At 35.6% G+C, this 17,436-nt stretch overlaps 1 protein-coding gene and 1 pseudogene across 4 annotated transcripts in view; both read right to left on the bottom strand.

Moving 5' to 3' along the window:
* STAG2 (STAG2 cohesin complex component) overlaps positions 1–17,436 on the bottom strand; it is a 120,610-nt gene that overhangs the window by 45,643 nt on the left and 57,531 nt on the right. For all 4 annotated transcript variants that reach the window (XM_059050058.2, XM_059050056.2, XM_059050053.2 and 1 more), the window contains exons 6-12: positions 13,436–13,512; positions 10,560–10,764; positions 8,450–8,601; positions 5,719–5,792; positions 4,461–4,584; positions 3,555–3,653; positions 3,379–3,458 (exon numbers count right to left, since the gene is read on the bottom strand). In XM_059050058.2, the coding sequence (XP_058906041.1) occupies positions 3,379–3,458; positions 3,555–3,653; positions 4,461–4,584; positions 5,719–5,792; positions 8,450–8,601; positions 10,560–10,764; positions 13,436–13,512 (811 nt within the window). The remainder of the gene's footprint in view (positions 1–3,378; positions 3,459–3,554; positions 3,654–4,460; positions 4,585–5,718; positions 5,793–8,449; positions 8,602–10,559; positions 10,765–13,435; positions 13,513–17,436) is intronic.
* Positions 5,977–6,077, bottom strand: LOC131749031 (U6 spliceosomal RNA; annotated as a pseudogene).

Genomic DNA, 17,436 nt, shown 5'->3' on the forward strand with positions numbered 1-17,436 from the left:
TAAGTAGGATACTATTATTTTCTTATTTACTTCAGGATTCTTTCAATATTTTTATAACGTGCATATAATAATTTATAATTTTTAAATCTAATTAAAGAAAAATGCAATAGTATAAGTAGAGCACTATTACTTTCTTATTTACTTCAGGATTCTTTCAATGTTTTTATAACATGTGCATATAATTTTTAAATCCAATTAAAAATTAAAGAAAAATGCAGTTGTTAAGATTGCTCAAAATCCCCCCAGTTAAGTGAATTCTCAGAAAATGTCAGTGCATCCAGAGCTGCCTTCTTTTTTTTTGATTTTTTTAAATTTAATTTTTATTTTATATTGAAGTATAGTAGATTTACTATGTTGTGTTAGTTTCAGGTGTACAGCAAAGCGGTTCAGTTATATATATACATATATCTATTCTTTTTCAGATTCTTTTCCGATATAGGTTATTACAGAGTACTGAGCAAAGTTCCCTGTGCTATACAGTATGTCCTTGTTGATTATCTATTTTATATATAGTAGTGTGTATATATTAATCCCAAACACCTAATTTAAATTTTGAGGTACAGCTGCCTTTTTAATGACTGCAATGTAGTCCATTTCATATAAATGGGGTTAACAACTATGCTCCTCACACAGGACTGCTGCATTAAATGAGATAACCCCTATGAGATGCTTCTATTAATTATTATATATAAATTTAATTCTTCCTCTATTAATAATCATCTAGAATATTTCCAAAATTCTATTACAAATAGTACTATGTTAGAGAATGTAAGCATTTTATATTTTGAGTAGATACTGCCAAGCTTTGCTCCAAAGAGGTTATACCAACCAATTCATAGTCCCATCAATAATGTATAAGGGTCTGTTTTTGCAAAGCCTTACCAACATAGTGTATTACCAAACACATTTTGTAGCTTTATCAAGAAATAGGTAAGAGATGGTCTCATTTTAATATACATGTCTCTAAGTACGGCTAAACATATTTTCATATGTTTAAATTTTTATTTTATTTTCTGTCAATGATGTGGTTCCTAACTTTTGACTCTTTTCCTATTGGGTTTCTGTTCTTTTTATTGATTTATTGAAAGTGACTCCTATGATGCAAATATTTTGCCCAGTCTGTCATTTGTTTTCTGAGTTTGTTTATATTTTATGTCATATACACATTTCTAGTTTTTATTTCTTCTAGTTTTCCATGTAGTTAAAATTCAGTATTTTTTAATGTCTAGGTTTTATGTCACGCTCAGAAAGACATTGCTCAGTTTACATATAAAATATAAATGTTTAATCTTCCCCTAAGTTTTCATCTAGCACTTTAATGGTCTCATTTATCTACATTTAAACATTTCATCCACCTGGAAATCATTTCTATATAAGGTCGAATTATGAATCCAATTTAATTTCCCCCCAAATAGAACCTAAGTGTCACAAAACCATTTATTTTCTGATAGGAAACGACCCTTACCCTACACTAGGTTCCTGGATGCATTTAAGTTTGTCTCTATTCTTTATTCTATGACACTGATTTCTGTCTATTCACATACCAGTGCCAAAATTTTAAAGTTACATGGTAGGGGGAGGGAGGGATAAATTAGGAGTTTGGGATTAACATATACACACTGCTATGTATAAAATATACAAGCAGCAAGGACCTACTATATATATGTATAACCAAAACACTTTGCTGTACACCTGAAATTAACACAACACTGTAAATCAACTATACTTCAATTTTTTGATTAATAATAATAATAAAAGTTACTGTGGTTTTACAATATGACTTAAAATCATACTGGGTAGTTGTGTCTCATTAGTTTTTATCAGAATTTTGCTGGCTACTCTTACATGATGACTTTCCCATACATATGAGTATCAGAATTAGCATGTTATGATTTTTTTTTGAAAAGGCCCTTTTGCAATTATTTGGATCATGTTAACAACCTAAATGTCCATTAATAGAAGAATGAATAAATAAAATGTGTTATATATACAATGGAATATACTGAGTCTCAAAAAGGAATAAAATTCTGATACATAACCTAACATGGATGAACTCTGAAGACATTATGCTAAGTGAAATAAGTCTGCTACAAAAGGGCAAATATTGTATAATTCCACTTATATGAGGTACCTAAAATAATCAAATTCAGAGATAAAGAGTAGACAATATGACTTAAAATCACACTTGGCAGTCGTCTACAGAGTATCAGTATGGGAAGATAAAAAAGGTTCTGGAGATGGATAATGGTGATGGCTGCACAACAATATGAATGTCCTTAATTCCACTGATCTGTACTCTTAAATATGTTTAAATGGTAAATCTTATATATATCATCACACCTTTTTAAAAAGAAAAAAAGTGAATTCCATCACTTTTACATTTTAACATAATAGAATATGTTTTAAATTCAGATTGTTTACAGATAAGTTTCAGTAAATACTAATTTCTAAAAGTGTGACAAGGGACTTCCCTGGTCGTCCAGTGGTAAAGAATCTGCCTTACAATGCAGGGGACACAGGTTTGATCCCTGGTCAGGGAACTAAGATCCCACATGCCAAGGGGCAACGAGCACGCCACAACTACTGAGCTCTCGCACCTCAACTACAGCCCACGTGCCGCAAACTACAGAGCCCATGCAGTCTGGAACCCATGCACCACAACTACAGAGCCCACGCGCCCTGGAGCCTGCACGCCACAACTAGAGAGAGAAAACCCACACGCCACAATTAAAGAGAAGCCCACGCACCACAACGAAAGATCCCGCATGCCTCAACGAAGATCCTGCATGCCGCAACTAAGACCCAACACAGCCAAAAATAAATAAATAAATAATAAATAAAATCTTTTAAAAAATAGTGTGACAAAATATGATAGGCATATTTAACACATTCAAGTGTTTAACTTTATTTCAAGAGCATCTAAAGACAGTAAAATGGAAAGGAAACTAGTCAAGAGAATGAGAACACATGAATTCCTAGCTCAGAATTTTCTAGTCCAATGGTTCTCTCCTCCTGTTTTCTCAACTTTACATGAAAAAAATTAAACTTCTTGCCGTAAAACCCCGTTATTAAAATTTAGATCTAGATAAATTTAAACCAAATATTCTAATGTATTATTTAGATAACTAGACATTAGCAATATGCAATAAATACATACTTACTATTGGACTTCCCTGGTGGTCCAGTGGTTAAGAGTCTGCACTCCCAATGCAGGGAGCCCAGGTTCGATCCCTGGTCAGGGAACTAGAGCCCACGTGCATGTTACAACTAAGAGCCCGCATGCCACAACTAAAAGATCCCACATGCCGTAACTAAGACCCAGGGCAGCCAAATAAATAAATAAGTATTTTAAAAAAAAAAAAAAAAAAACATACTTACTGTAAAACAAGAGTGAGTAATTTTATTGCTTGTACTGCAACATCATATTCTTTGTCAAGGGTCATAGACACAATTCTATCCTAAGGACAAAAATAATTAAAATATTCTTAAAGGGAAAACCAGAAAAAATACTTTCAAATAACAGGTAATTTTTAAATACTTAGAGTAATACTAACCTTGAACCGACTGGTAAATAGCTCCAGTTTGGAATTAAGCTCTTTGTTATAATAAAGCCCTTGTAGAGCAGTGAGACATTTGAGTCTTACCTCACCTTGCTGAATGAAACAAGAGGAGAAAATGCATTAAAACTCTGCATATTTTCAACCTGAATATTCAAGATACTTACAATATTTTCTACTTTAAATATGTTCTATACAATAGCATTTCTTCAGAAACTCTCATCTTTGATAATGCAAAAATAGGAAGCAATACATAAACATTTAAAACTAAATACCTTTGGGGTTACTACTGCTGTAGGTCAAATGAAAATTTTTTGAAAATTTTTTCAGAGCAATACTATTGTGAAAGACGATAGTAGCATATTTCACAGTAAGTTTTCCTTTACAGAAAGTAATATTTGTAAGGAATATATACAAAGAACTTCAAGGCTTGTGAAGAGGCAGACTAAGAGAAAGGTAGATTAATTTAAAAAAATTGAAAAGGTCAGAAGCCAAGTTGTAACCTATAATCTGGCTAAGATACATGTTTATCAAGAGAATCAAAATTAAAGAAATTTAAAAATATATATAGCACTTACATATTAACAGAGTTAAGAATTCTTCTTACTGCTCTAAGAAATGTCTCACCACCACCACCATCACCTACATGATCCAATTGTTTCAGTACAAAAATTGTTTCAAGATTGAAGGCTAAATCAGTGGCCAAGATTTAAAAAACTAGGGTACTTTATGTGATAGAGACCATATTTTCATGGAGCGGACAGAAAAGAATAAAGGAGAGAGGCCTATAGGAATGTGCTCCCAGTTATACCTATATGCAGATAAGTCACTATGAATGAGAGCAGCAGATAGCTATGCCTATGAGTAAAAAGAAAAGCAGTCGATAAGAAAAGCATATCTTACCTTATCATGCATAGTCCAACCAACATATTTTAAATAACTGTCATTAAGAAAGGCATCACTATACATTTTCATCCAAATGCCAATTTCTTCAATGCAAATAGCTCGGATTTCAGCTATTGCATCCCTGCACGGAGGAAGGAAAATTATGCATATTAGTGCCAGTATACCACAGGGCTTGTGGTTTATTTAAGCAGCGCCAAATACTTCATACCTACTATGAATATACCACTACCTTAAGTATTACTGGGGATTTAAAAGTAGAATTGAAGCATGGCCCCCGAATGCCAAGAGCTTACAGTCTAGTTGTCAAAGCATAATTATCACCATATAAATATTTAAAGTTAAATAAACCTACAAACAGAATCCAATCCCCACCTTTTATACCATGCCATACCCCAGCCTTTGTTCACACCTCCTGGGCATGGTGTGTTCAGACAGCAGGAACACTAGTCTGGTTAGATAATATTTTCCAGGTGAGAATTAGTTACACCTAATATTGAGGCCAAGCTCAATTTGGATTTGAATGTCAGACTAAATTATTTTGAATTCATCCTGTAGGTAATGGTAAGTCATTCAAGGCTTTTTAGCAGAATAATGATGCAACAAAAGAACATTTTAAGACAACTGCAATAATCTCTAGGCATGAGAATGACGAGGGAACAGACTAAGGTAATGGTGACAACAGAAATAAAAAGGTAAGAATAGACAAAGGGATATTACAAAGGAAGTATTAACCTGATTCAATAACTGCCAAGTTAAGGAAATGACGGAGAAGTTAAATAAACATGCCACCAACATTTAAAGAATAGGTTACAGCAGAAATGGTGGTAAGATTACCTATTTCTTTCCTCTACTCATTCAAAATAAGGGAAACATCTCACTTAAATCTATCCAGCTTTTCCCACTGATATTCAAATGGAAGAGGAAAGAGTCAGGAATCAGAACGTACAGTCTCTACTAACATAGTACCTCCAAAATCAATTAAGTATTCTGTACCCTGACTCCTAATAACAGCAGTAGCTTCCATTTTCTGGGCATCTACAAGTCAAGCACAACATTACCCCATTTTCAGATAGAAAACAAAGTTGAGAGCAGTTAAGTAACTTGCACAGAGTGTCTCAATCAGTGGAAGAGCTTAGATTCTAACACTGATCTTACTCTAACACGATTTCCACTAAATTTATATTGCCTAAACCACTAAATATCCAAACTTGAACAGAATAAGAGTTACATTAAAAAAAAAACTGTCCTGACTTACCGGTATCTATGTACAAACACTCCCTTAAATATTGCATTCATCATATTTTCTATTTCATCTTGATTTTCTTGAAGCTGAAAAGAACACATCATTTCTTTTCAATTGTAATGGAAGAGAACCAAAAGGACATCTAAAAGTTGTTACAAGCACAAATGCAGGTTTCTCCAGTGTTTTGGTTATTACCCCCAATTCCTTTTTTTAACATCTTTATTGGAGTATAATTGCTTTACAATGGTGTGTTAGTTTCTGCTTTATAACAAAAATATGGAACACTTCACGAATTTGCGTGTCATCCTTGCACAGGGGCCATGCTAATCTTCTTGTTCCAATTTTAGTACATGTGATGCCGAAGTGAGCACCCAATTCTTAATTCCACTAAACGAAAAGTGTCCACATACAAAAATTAACAGCTGTTGTCTATCAGGTAGCCCCAGTCCCTTGATACCTGGAATATTTGTACTTGGTTTTTAATGTTTAGCTGGTAGACTAATTTTTTAAATGGTCACATATTTTCATTGTATAAATGTACATAAAGAAATCTGTTATGTAGTTTATTATAATACATATTATATAACATATAATCAAAAAAGCATAACAATATTTCATTATCTTGGTCTTTAGCATCTGAAAAATAAGTCATGTTGGGCTTCCCTGGTGGCGCACTGGATGAGAGTCCGCCTGCCAATGCAGGGGACACGGGTTCGTGCCCCGGTCTGGGAAGATCCCACATGCCGCAGAGCGGCTGGGCCCGTGAGCCATGGCCGCTGAGCCTGCGCGTCTGGAGCTTGTGCTCCACAACGGGAGAGGCCACAGCGGTGAGAGGCCCACGTACCGCAAAAAAATTAAAAAATTAAAAAAATAAAAAGTCATGTTAACTAGTGCCTGCTCAAAGAACAAAAACGATTTGAGTAAAATAACTTGGCAAAAAATTTGTCTCCCTGCTAAATATTTTTGAGGGAAACAAGGCTCACTTGAAATAATCAACTAAACATTTCAAATCTTGGTTGACTTATTTACTCCCATATATTTTCAACTCAGAGCTTGAGAGTTAAGAGAAAATAGTTTCAGAGCTTGAGAATTACAAGGAAAATCTTTCACACACTAAGTATTAATTAGCTTTTAGATTATATTCTATGTTTCTGTAAAATGTTTTTTTCATGAATATAATCTCACATTTCCAAATAATGCTAACAAGGGCATGCACTTGTATTCATTAGCACAGTCAAAGGCACAGGTGGTCTTTCAACATGTTTAAAAACTTAACCCAAGCTAGAAGTATTAATATCTTATAATTGTACAAGAATTTTAAACTCAAAACCCCTTTTCACCTATATCCACTCATTCTATGTTCAGAATCTTAGAATCAGGCCATAATTTCATGCATTATGTTCATCCAGTAAAGCATCCAATGCAATTTATTAACTAAATTAAGGGGCAAAAAGGTCAATTCTTCATTTCAACTACAGTTGACCCTTGAACAACGCAGGGGCTAGGGACGCTGACCCTCCACACAGTTGAAAATCCAAATAAAACTTAATAGTCGGCCCTCCGTATATGCAGTTTCTCTGTATCCACAGTTTCTCCACATACAAGGTTCCACAACCGAAGATTCAACCAACCGTGGATCATGTAAGTACTGTAATATTTACTACTGAAAAAAATCCAAGTATAAATGGATTTGCACAGTTCAAACCTGTATTGTTCAAGGGTCAACCGTACGTGAAAAAGATGAGGAGTTTAGGCATGGTGGAAATGTGGGCAAGATTTTTCTGGCTTTTCTTGAGCAGGGGGCATTTTAAAAAGTTATTGGCTATCTCAGAAATAACCAACTTTTAAATTATAGTTACCACTACCCCCCCAAAATGTCAAACTCAAGTAAGTAATTTATGGAATACCACGGCAAATATTGTAACTCAACTGCATTAGTAATATTTCTGAAACATCAGATTTTGCCTATTAGAAATAAAAATAAACATCCCCAATATCGGATAGCAAAATATTACATCACCAATGAAGGAGGAATTTAAATCAAAAACACAACATCAAGGGAATTCCCTGGCAGTCCAGTGGTTAGGACTCAGCGCTTTCACTGCCAGGGCCTGGGTTCAATCCCTGGTTAGGGAACTAAGATCCCACAAGCCGCACGGCATGGGGGCAGGGGAGACAACAACAACAATGACCAAAAAACACAACATCAAAAGATTTTATTTATTATTATTTAGCATAAAACTGAAAAAATATATTTTCCTCATTCAAAGTTGAATTTGGTGGTCATTAATGTTAACCAAGTGCCTCTTACACTACAAAAAAACCCAAAACACAGATTATGACAGCATAAATAGCTCATAAGTTACTTTTCAAAGTGACTTTACATAAGTGAAACCTCATTTCATCCTGACAATAAGCTGAGGGAGGAAGTTAGGAGAGAGATTTTCACAGTAGAGATGAATAACACTAAAGCATTAAGCAGCTTGTCAGACCGACCCAGGACTCCTTATGTGAAACCTTGAACTCTTAATCCTAGTCCACACAGTAAGAATATATACACAGAAGGTATTGTTGGCATGAATAATCAACAAAAATAAGTTAGATGTATAAACAACCTGAAACATGTTGCTTAAATTTTTCAAAAAAATTTATCTGATGAACTAGCAGAGTTATATCATAATTAATGGTGACCAAGTTAGTTACAGATTAATAGCTTAAATATTCACTGCAAAAGTGTACGTACCTCTTTCCGCTTCTGTAGCAGGAGTTCTAGTCTCTCATTGGCTCGTTTTCCAATCATTTTATTCCGTTCTGCCTCATATTGTCTTTGTGTATTATCCATATTAATGCTAAGATTTAGTGCCACATTCACCAAAGCTGTCATCAACTTCATAGCTATTTTTAAATGGAAAATGTTGAACTTAGTCTCACAGACACAAAAATTTACAAGTTAAGATCAAATTAAGAGAAATTAAAAACAAGATGGGCTGTTCCACTTCTAACAGAAAAGAAAAATATAGCTGCTACAAATGACAACAACAATAGTAAAACAACAGCTAATGTGTATTGAATACTTACTATGTCAGTTACCTATGCTAAATACTTTTCATGGATTAACTCTTAATCCTTACAACAGCCCTCAAAGTTAAGTATTATCCTCATTTCATTCATGAAGAACCTGAAGCTCAGGGAGATTAAGAAATTTGCCTCAGACTACACAGTTCATATACATAGTTAAACCAAGATTGAAAACTAGGTAATCTGACTCTAGACTTTGCTCAAATTCCACTATACTTTGATATATATGTCCCCTACAATGACCACAATTCACCTTCTAAATAAATTTTGATTCATACAGCAGTCATTTAGCTATCCAGTAACCAAAGGGGGAGGGAACTTAAGTGCTTTTTATCAAAGTACAGTGTGTAGAAATGTTGGACAGTTTTATCAGTATTTGATTTCCTTTAATTTTACTCTATTACATATCATCATAAAGACAATGGTGCGATTATGAAGGACAGATCTAGATGAAAAGTCAAAAGTACAAAGAGTAAAATATCACTCAATAAAGTGCTTTTTATCAGAGTTCCTCCAGATCTCTACCTTCTGTTACTGAACTCTTGCTACTGAGACAAGACTCACTGCCTGTGACTTCAAACTTATTAATTGAAATATCTGAACACTTTATGCTTAATATAGCTTAGTCCAGACTATGTCTCAGACCTGGTTCACTGCGTGATAGAACACCACAAAACTAAACCTTAATTTGTGGCTACTGGCTGGCTCTCTTGAAAAGAGATTCCCAATCTTCTGCTCTGAGCTATTCCATACCTTCAGCAAACCAGTTTGTCATTCTGATCTAAAATTACCCACCTTACCCCATCATATATGTTTTAATTTACTTTAACTGTTCAAGTTCTTAACATCAAAGCTACCTAAATTCACAGAGCAAGATCACATTCATATTTTGTGACCTCAAATCTAAAAGCAAAACCTACAGGTTGATTGTATGCATTTTATTTTTTTTAAACGGAGGGCTGAGCAGAAGTACATGTTTAATCATAGCTTTAATTCTCTGAGGAAATACTCTAAAGGAAAAAAACATCCCACACTTAGAGAAAGAAAAAATTTTGTAGAAATCAAAATATTCTATCATTAAGGCTTAGAATACTATAGTAACAAGTAAAGCCTAGTTGATTTATTCAAACTCAAACCAAAAAGCACATTTTCAATAACAGTACTTTCAGCACAAAAGAGAAACCAGAACATTTTATCAACATCAACACTAAAAACCACTGTTCTAGAATTAATCATGTGAGCCTTAAAAATGTAACTCATTTCATTAAAATTTAAAGATCAAAGAATTTGACTCAGCCTAAAGTTACTCAGAAGCATAAGAAAAATCAACTTTTTGTGGTGTGATTAAAGAAGCATCATCCTGTAGTGACCATCATACCAGGAGGGACTATGCTAGCAGAGACTATGCATAAAGGTCATTTAGAACTACATACCCAAAATGACTGTTCCCCAAATTTGCTGTCAATACCTTCCTTGATAAAACATATTTCAAGAACCCAAAAGATCACTATGCCACAGAAAGGGAGAAGAGGTGGATAGGAATCAAGTAGGTTTACCACAAGAAAATTAACTGTAGTATGCCTTCAGAGAATCAAAACTGAAAATATCACTCCATTCCCAGTAATTCGTGAGGGTTGAAGGAGAGGGGAGAGTGTCCTCTTAGGGGCTACTTAATAAACAAAATTAATTTGTCACCATTATTTCATTTCTTTTAACGAAAATCATTTTCATCTCTAACCTAAGAAAATGCACAGAAAATATTTCTAAATACTGACCTGCCAGGGTGCTTGTGTGTCGAAATGCTCTGACTTGTGAGTCAGACAATCCTGTAAGAAGTGAAATGACCGTATCCATCATGTACTCATCATATATGATACTATATTGACACTGCCGTACTAATACGCCAATGAATTCACAGAAACTGGATTTGAACTTCTTCCACTGAGGACCAGCCATGGTAAGTGGATAATCTCCACTATCCTAAAACAGAAATTTTAAACAGCAATTTCATTTAAAACACATGACTTAATAAACTTTTACTTTTTTTTTTTCAAATACCCTAGGCAGAAGCTGAAAAGACTCCTTTATCGGACCTCCCTGGTGGCGCAGTGGTTAAGAATCCGGCTGCTAATGCAGGGGACACAGGTTCGAGCCCTGGTCCGAGACGATCTCACATGCCACGGAGCAACTAAGCCCGTGCACCACAACTACTGAGCCTGTGCTCTGGAGCCTGCAAGCCACGACTACTGAGCCCACGTGCAACAACTACTTAAGTCCACACGCCTAGCGCCTATGCCCTGCACAAGAGAAGCCACCACAATGAGAAACCTGCGCACCACAACAAAGAGTAGCCCCCGCTTGCTGCAATGAGAGAAAGCCCGCGCACAGCAATGAAGACCCAATGCAGCCAAAAATAAAATATAAATAAATAAACAAATTTATTTTTTAAGGAAAGACTCCTTTATCTCATCTTTCTTCTATAATAAATCCTCAAAGTAGGCGGGAGAATAATATGCAAAGGTAAAGGTACCTTTGAACACATCTCTTTTATTTAAGATCAAAATGGATAGGACTTCCCTGGTGGTCCAGTGGTAAAGAATCTGCCTTACAATATGCAGGGGACACAGGTTCGATCCCTAGACAGGGAACTGGGATACCATATGCTGCGGGGCAACTAAGCCCACAAGCTACAACTACTGAACTCGCACCTCAACTAGAGAGCCCGCATGCCGCAAACTACAGAGCCCACGTACTCTGGAATCTGCACTCCACAACTAAAGAGAAGCCCGTGAGCCGCAAATAAAGATCCCACTTGCCTCAACAAACATCCCGCATGCTGCAACTAAGACCTGATGCAGTCCAAAGTAAATAAATATATAAATATATAAATCTTTAAAAAAACCAAAATGGATATTCTGAATTCACTCTAACCAATGAAAACGGATACCAATTACATACCAAAATGAAAAGCCTCTCCCATCAAACAAAACATTATTCTGATAAGCAAAGGTAGAGTTACTAAATTTCTTTAAAACAAAACCAAACGAACATCAAACCAAAGTTATATGTTTTAATGGATTCAAAATGATGAAATCACTTTCTTAGCCAGTCTAATGGATTGATGTATGAGTTATAAATAATCGAAGGATTAAAATGTATGTTTTCATTAGCTTCAGGACATCAAATAGTCAGCAGATGTAAACAATGACATAATTTTTTAACAAATGGAAATGTAGCTAGAATGACCTGGAAAGACAGGTACTCAAGTACTCCTGTATATAAGATGGGGCATTCACCAATGAAGATATATTGAGGTCCTCCATAAATCATTAAAAACAAGCAAGTCATAAAGATAAAAACAGATCAATACTACACAGAACCTCTAAAAGTAAGAGTTTCTGACAAGAATGTCCTAGGAACTTAAGGTCATTTTATCAGTATGGTTTAGTAAAATTTTTAACAATTAAATTTTGTCGTTAGAGCCATACATTTTTAAAAATTTTAAGTCATGCCATAAACAAGTTGAACTATGTCTCATCTGAGAATAAGGTCCTAATACTCCACAAAAAGGTTTTCTTCCACATTTTCTGATTGGCTCATTTAGTGCTATATTGAAAAGTGTCATCTTAATTGCTGTTAGCAACTTGGTTTGCTGATATTTTCAAATCTTATTTCAGGATTCTTGTTTCAAATAGCTGTTTAGAAGAAAGAAAGTTCTCACTAAAACACTTAATATCAGAAAGTTAAAATAATAGCATTCCTCATAATTATATCTCAATTACTTAGAGACTGATTAATAGCACTTAGTGATCATCAAAGCCATTTTAACAACTCTTGTCTATCTTTTAGAATGATAGTTGAAAGCTCCTTCATCTGAGTAAGCAAAAAAAAAAAAAAAAATCAAATAAAACTCAAACAAGACAGGGCTTTCTACTTGAAAATTCATGGTGAAAAGCTTTAAAGAGTAAAACTACTGGTGCTGGAATATAGCTGTGAACAAAACAAACAAAAACCCCTGCCCTGAAGGAGTTTACATTATAGTAAATCTAAATATGTCTTTATTGGCAACAATACTTTAAAGACATCACTGTGATAAAGGATCAACTAAAGTCTAAGCTACTACTTATTATGGATTTGTATTGTTCTTACTACTCATATTTGAAACATAAATAAGACTTTAAACAATTTTATATATATATATATATATATATATATGTATGTATGTATTTTCCTTTGCCTAAGCTTCCCCCTGGTTCCCCAAGTATTTATCGAATCTTCCTTCTACAACATTCTAAGGTATGTTTGTAGGCACTTAATTTTATTCTTCCTTGAAATTTCAATTTTTTGACAAATAAAAACAGCTACCATTTATTAAGTTCTTACTATATGCCAGGCATTGTAAAATGCTAAGGAATTTTTCAAACATTACTGCATTCAATTTTCATAACAGCCTTGTAAGTATTTTTAGCTCCATTTTACAGATGATGAAACTGATGCTAAGACAACTTGCCCAAGCTCACATGGCCATCATTTGATTGGATTTCTACTGCCAAAGCTCTTACCCACAACACTAACATTTAGAATTTAATACTCTGAAGAGTAAATCAAGATCAAGATGCATAAAATTATAACATTTAGGGTAATAACTTACCTCATCAAACTCTTCTGTCATTTTTCGAATTATTTCAGAGTTCTGCATATGTCTAAACATTTCTGCTGTGACAACACCTGAAATTTGCAAGTGTAAGAAGTTAATGGTAAATTTAAAAAATAACTTCTAAGTCCATCTCTAACACTAAAATGTCTACAATCACACAATAAGGTGTACTTCAATATCACCTGATCTTTACCATGTTACTCAACCCTATAAAGCACAAATGCCATTCTCAACATATACAAGAAAACAGCCCCACACTTCTGACAGGTATCTTTTCTTCCTAGAACAATCAACCTTAGCCATTTCTACTTGACTTACTTTACTCATGCCTAGCATGACTAAGACCCTTTAATATAAAGCATATGTCATCAAGCATGAGGCAGCATCCAGGGTAACATTTAAAACCTTGAGGATGAACCTGAAGAAAATAAGGGAAAGAGTAACAGGTAGACTTCACTTTAGCCAGGTTTCTTTATTAAGTACAATACGTAAGGCAACTACATCCCATCATCCCCCTTAAAGGGCTTCAAATAAACATAAATAGTAAGCTGTAGTCCCTGCTCATCCAGAAGCCTGTAATCTAGTTGTAAGTTTAAACGAAGAATAATGGCGGGGGGGAGCAGAGAGAAAGGGAAAAATAAAGTATTAAAGTTAGTACATAATAAATGCCCAAATGAGTTGAAAAGCCAAGAAAGGCGGGCTTCCCTGGTGGCGCAGTGGTTGAGAATCCGCCTGCCGATGCAGGGGACACGGGTTCGTGCCCCGGTACGGGAAGATCCCACATGCCGCGGAGCGGCTGGGCCCGTGAGCCATGGCCGCTGAGCCTGTGCGTCCGGAGCCTGTGCCCCGCAACGGGAGAGGCCACAACAGTGAGAGGCCCCGCGTACCACAAAAAAAAAAAAAAAAAAAAAAAAAAAAAAAAAAAAAAAGAAAAGCCAAGAAAGGCTACAGCTCAGACCAAAAAAAAAAAAAAAAAAAGATCTGGATAAGTAGGTGTTTCTTATAAGGACATTTAGAGTTTTAAAGGAGTATGGAAGAGGTGAGGAGAAAAGATGCACATTACAAGTAGTATAACTGTATCACTTTGCTGTACACCTGAAATTAACACAACACTGTAAATCAACTGTATTTCAAAAAAAAAAGTAGTAAAAGTTAGCCAGGTATAGGTCAAATATCAAAAAAGGGGTTTTTAGGAAAAAGTTATGAGTAGGAGACAATGAAAGAAGTCATACATGAATTTCCACTGACGGGGTGTCAGATTTTTTTAAAAAAAGAAAAAATGTAAAAAGTGAATTTCTTAAACCACATTTCTAATGCTAGATTATTTATTCTTTGCCAGTCTAATCACTATGAATACCATAAATATAGTAACATCTAAAGGAATGTCTTGGGGCTTCCCTGGCAGTCCAGTGGTTAAGACTCCACACTCCCGGGGTTTCCCAGGTGGCGCAGTGGTTGAGAGCCCGCCTACCGATGCAGGGGACGCGGGTTCGTGCCCCGGTCTGGGAAGATCCCACATGCCGCAGAGTGGCTGGGCCCATGAGCCATGGCCGCTGAGCCTGCGCGTCCGGAGCCTGTGCTCCGCAACGAGAGAGGCCACAATGGTGAGAGGCCCGCATACCGCAAAAAAATAAATAAATAAATAAAATAAAATAAAATAAACGACTCCACACTCCCAATGCAGAGGGCATGGGTTCGATCCCTGGTTGGGGAACTAAGATCCTACGTGCAGCACGGCACAGCCAAACAAAAAAAAAATTTTTAATTTAAAAATAAAAGAATGTCTTGGTACAGGAATGTGAGATTTATTATAAAAGTTAGATATATTTCAATTGACCAAGCTCTATTTTATATATGCATGCACATGTGTGTGTGCATATAAATTTTAAAACAACAATAGAACATCTGACTCTCTTTCCAACCCCAACTCTGAAAAGAACAACCGCTATGTGAGCTCCCTCTCTCTATGGGCATGCAATCTGAAGACCTTCCAGTAGCATAACAAAACCAGCAGGAGTAGAATAGGAACTAACATCCATTGAGCCGCATGTGCACCAGCAACTTCAGCCCTGGTAACAAGCCTATATAGGAGGTACTATAATACTGGCTTTACAGATGAGGAAACCGATGCTAAGACAAAGAGAAGTTAAATAATTTGTATGAGATTATTAGTCTACATCTTGCTGCCCAGCCCCAGGTGAGATCAATTTCTACTGGTACTGTGAAAGAGCCCTTACTTACCACATTAAAAAACCAAATGATTGTTTAAAAATATTAACAAATATGAAAGAAAGTATGATTTCCCTGACTAAAGAAGCACATTCTCAAAAACCTTTTGAGGGGTTTTTAATTTATATCTAGAGCCACGGATGTATCTCCAGAACCTTCTCATACTTTATACCCAGGTACTGTAAATTTGGCAGCGCTAGAGAAGGACAAATAAACTCAATCCCTGAAATAATTTCTACGAAATAAGCATTTATATATAAATAAATCGCAAAGTAAACATATTGCGTACATTTTGACAAACTTCTAAAGCTCCTCCTCTCATCTCATAGACCATGTAACAGCCATAAGCCCAAATATAAGCAGAAAACAAACTAGCCGTCACAAACTCCATGCATATAACTCCTGAGGCAGGTGTAAAGGTGCCATAAGGACATCAGGCCAGCTCCCACTGCCTTCCAAGTGTGGGGGACATGAAGCAAGACTGCTTTAAAAACTGGTAAACTGAAAAGTGACAGCTGACCAGGAAAGAAAGAAGGAAACAACTGGCCACAGAATCACCAACCACAGAGCAGTCTGGAGCCATTCGGTGTAGGGCCAAACATCTCTCCACATACCTCAACACTTCAGAAGGCATAACTACAGTAAAATAACTGATGCTCATAATAACAATCCTAAATCCACAGGAAAAGGTACACTGTATATACTTAAGCATGTTTCTAACTCATTTATAAAAGAATTCTACCAAAATATTTTTGAGTATGTTTTGTAAGTACTTAATGACCTTAACTTTGATTACATTGTAAATTCCTCTTTATGAAGCTTCCTTGCTTCTAAAATAAATATTATAGCAGTGTTTAAATCTACCTAAGTTTTCAACACCTTCAATTTTTCAAAATTTTCACAACCTTGTTTGTGACAAGGTATGTCCAAATGTTTAATGGGCAAGCTCCTGATTTATAAATACAGTGATGGCCAGAAAAGGAATGTATCTGATAAAGGGGAATGCTCTGACTACGGCTTTGTTTTAAAACTGCAATTCAGAAGCCTAGTTAGGAAACTAAAACTGATCAAACTATAGTAATAATAGGTAAGACTGAATATAAAAATTAGAATTTCAACTCATTAAATTATTCCTGGCACCTATTCAGTTGTTCTGCAATCAACCTTCCATTTTCAAAGAATCTAAAGAGAAAGGACATTGCCTTTGATTACATAACACTACAAACAGGTACTTGTACCCTTCTACTCCAGAAAGATGGAATGGACATAGACAAAAAAAATAATATCAACATATCTCACTTTCTAAAGAGTTAATCTGGTTCATCATACTATCATTACTACAACACTTCTCTAAGCAGATTCAGTAGAATTTTCTAATACTGATTTACAGCTACCTTTAGCTAAGAAGTAAACTAGGCAACTCTGCACTCTAAAGACAAGACATTACAATTTCTCATAAATGGCCATATTAGGGGCTTCCCTGGTGGCGCAGTGGTTGAGAATCCGCCTGCCGATGCAGGGGACACGGGTTCGTGCCCCAGTCCGGGAAGATCCCACGTGCCGCGGAGCGGCTGGGCCCGTGAGCCATGGCCGCTGAGGCTGCGCGTCCGGAGCCTGTGCTCCGCAAGGGAGAGGCCACAACAGTGAGGCCCGCATACCACAAAAAAAAAAAAAAAGGCCATATTAATGGCATTATGAAGACCATAGACTCAAGAAGTTAATAAATTTGTTATCAGGCCTCACATATATAACACTTAACATGCAGA

Source organism: Kogia breviceps, chromosome X (genome assembly GCF_026419965.1).
Source record: "Kogia breviceps isolate mKogBre1 chromosome X, mKogBre1 haplotype 1, whole genome shotgun sequence".
Taxonomy (NCBI): domain Eukaryota; kingdom Metazoa; phylum Chordata; class Mammalia; order Artiodactyla; family Physeteridae; genus Kogia; species Kogia breviceps.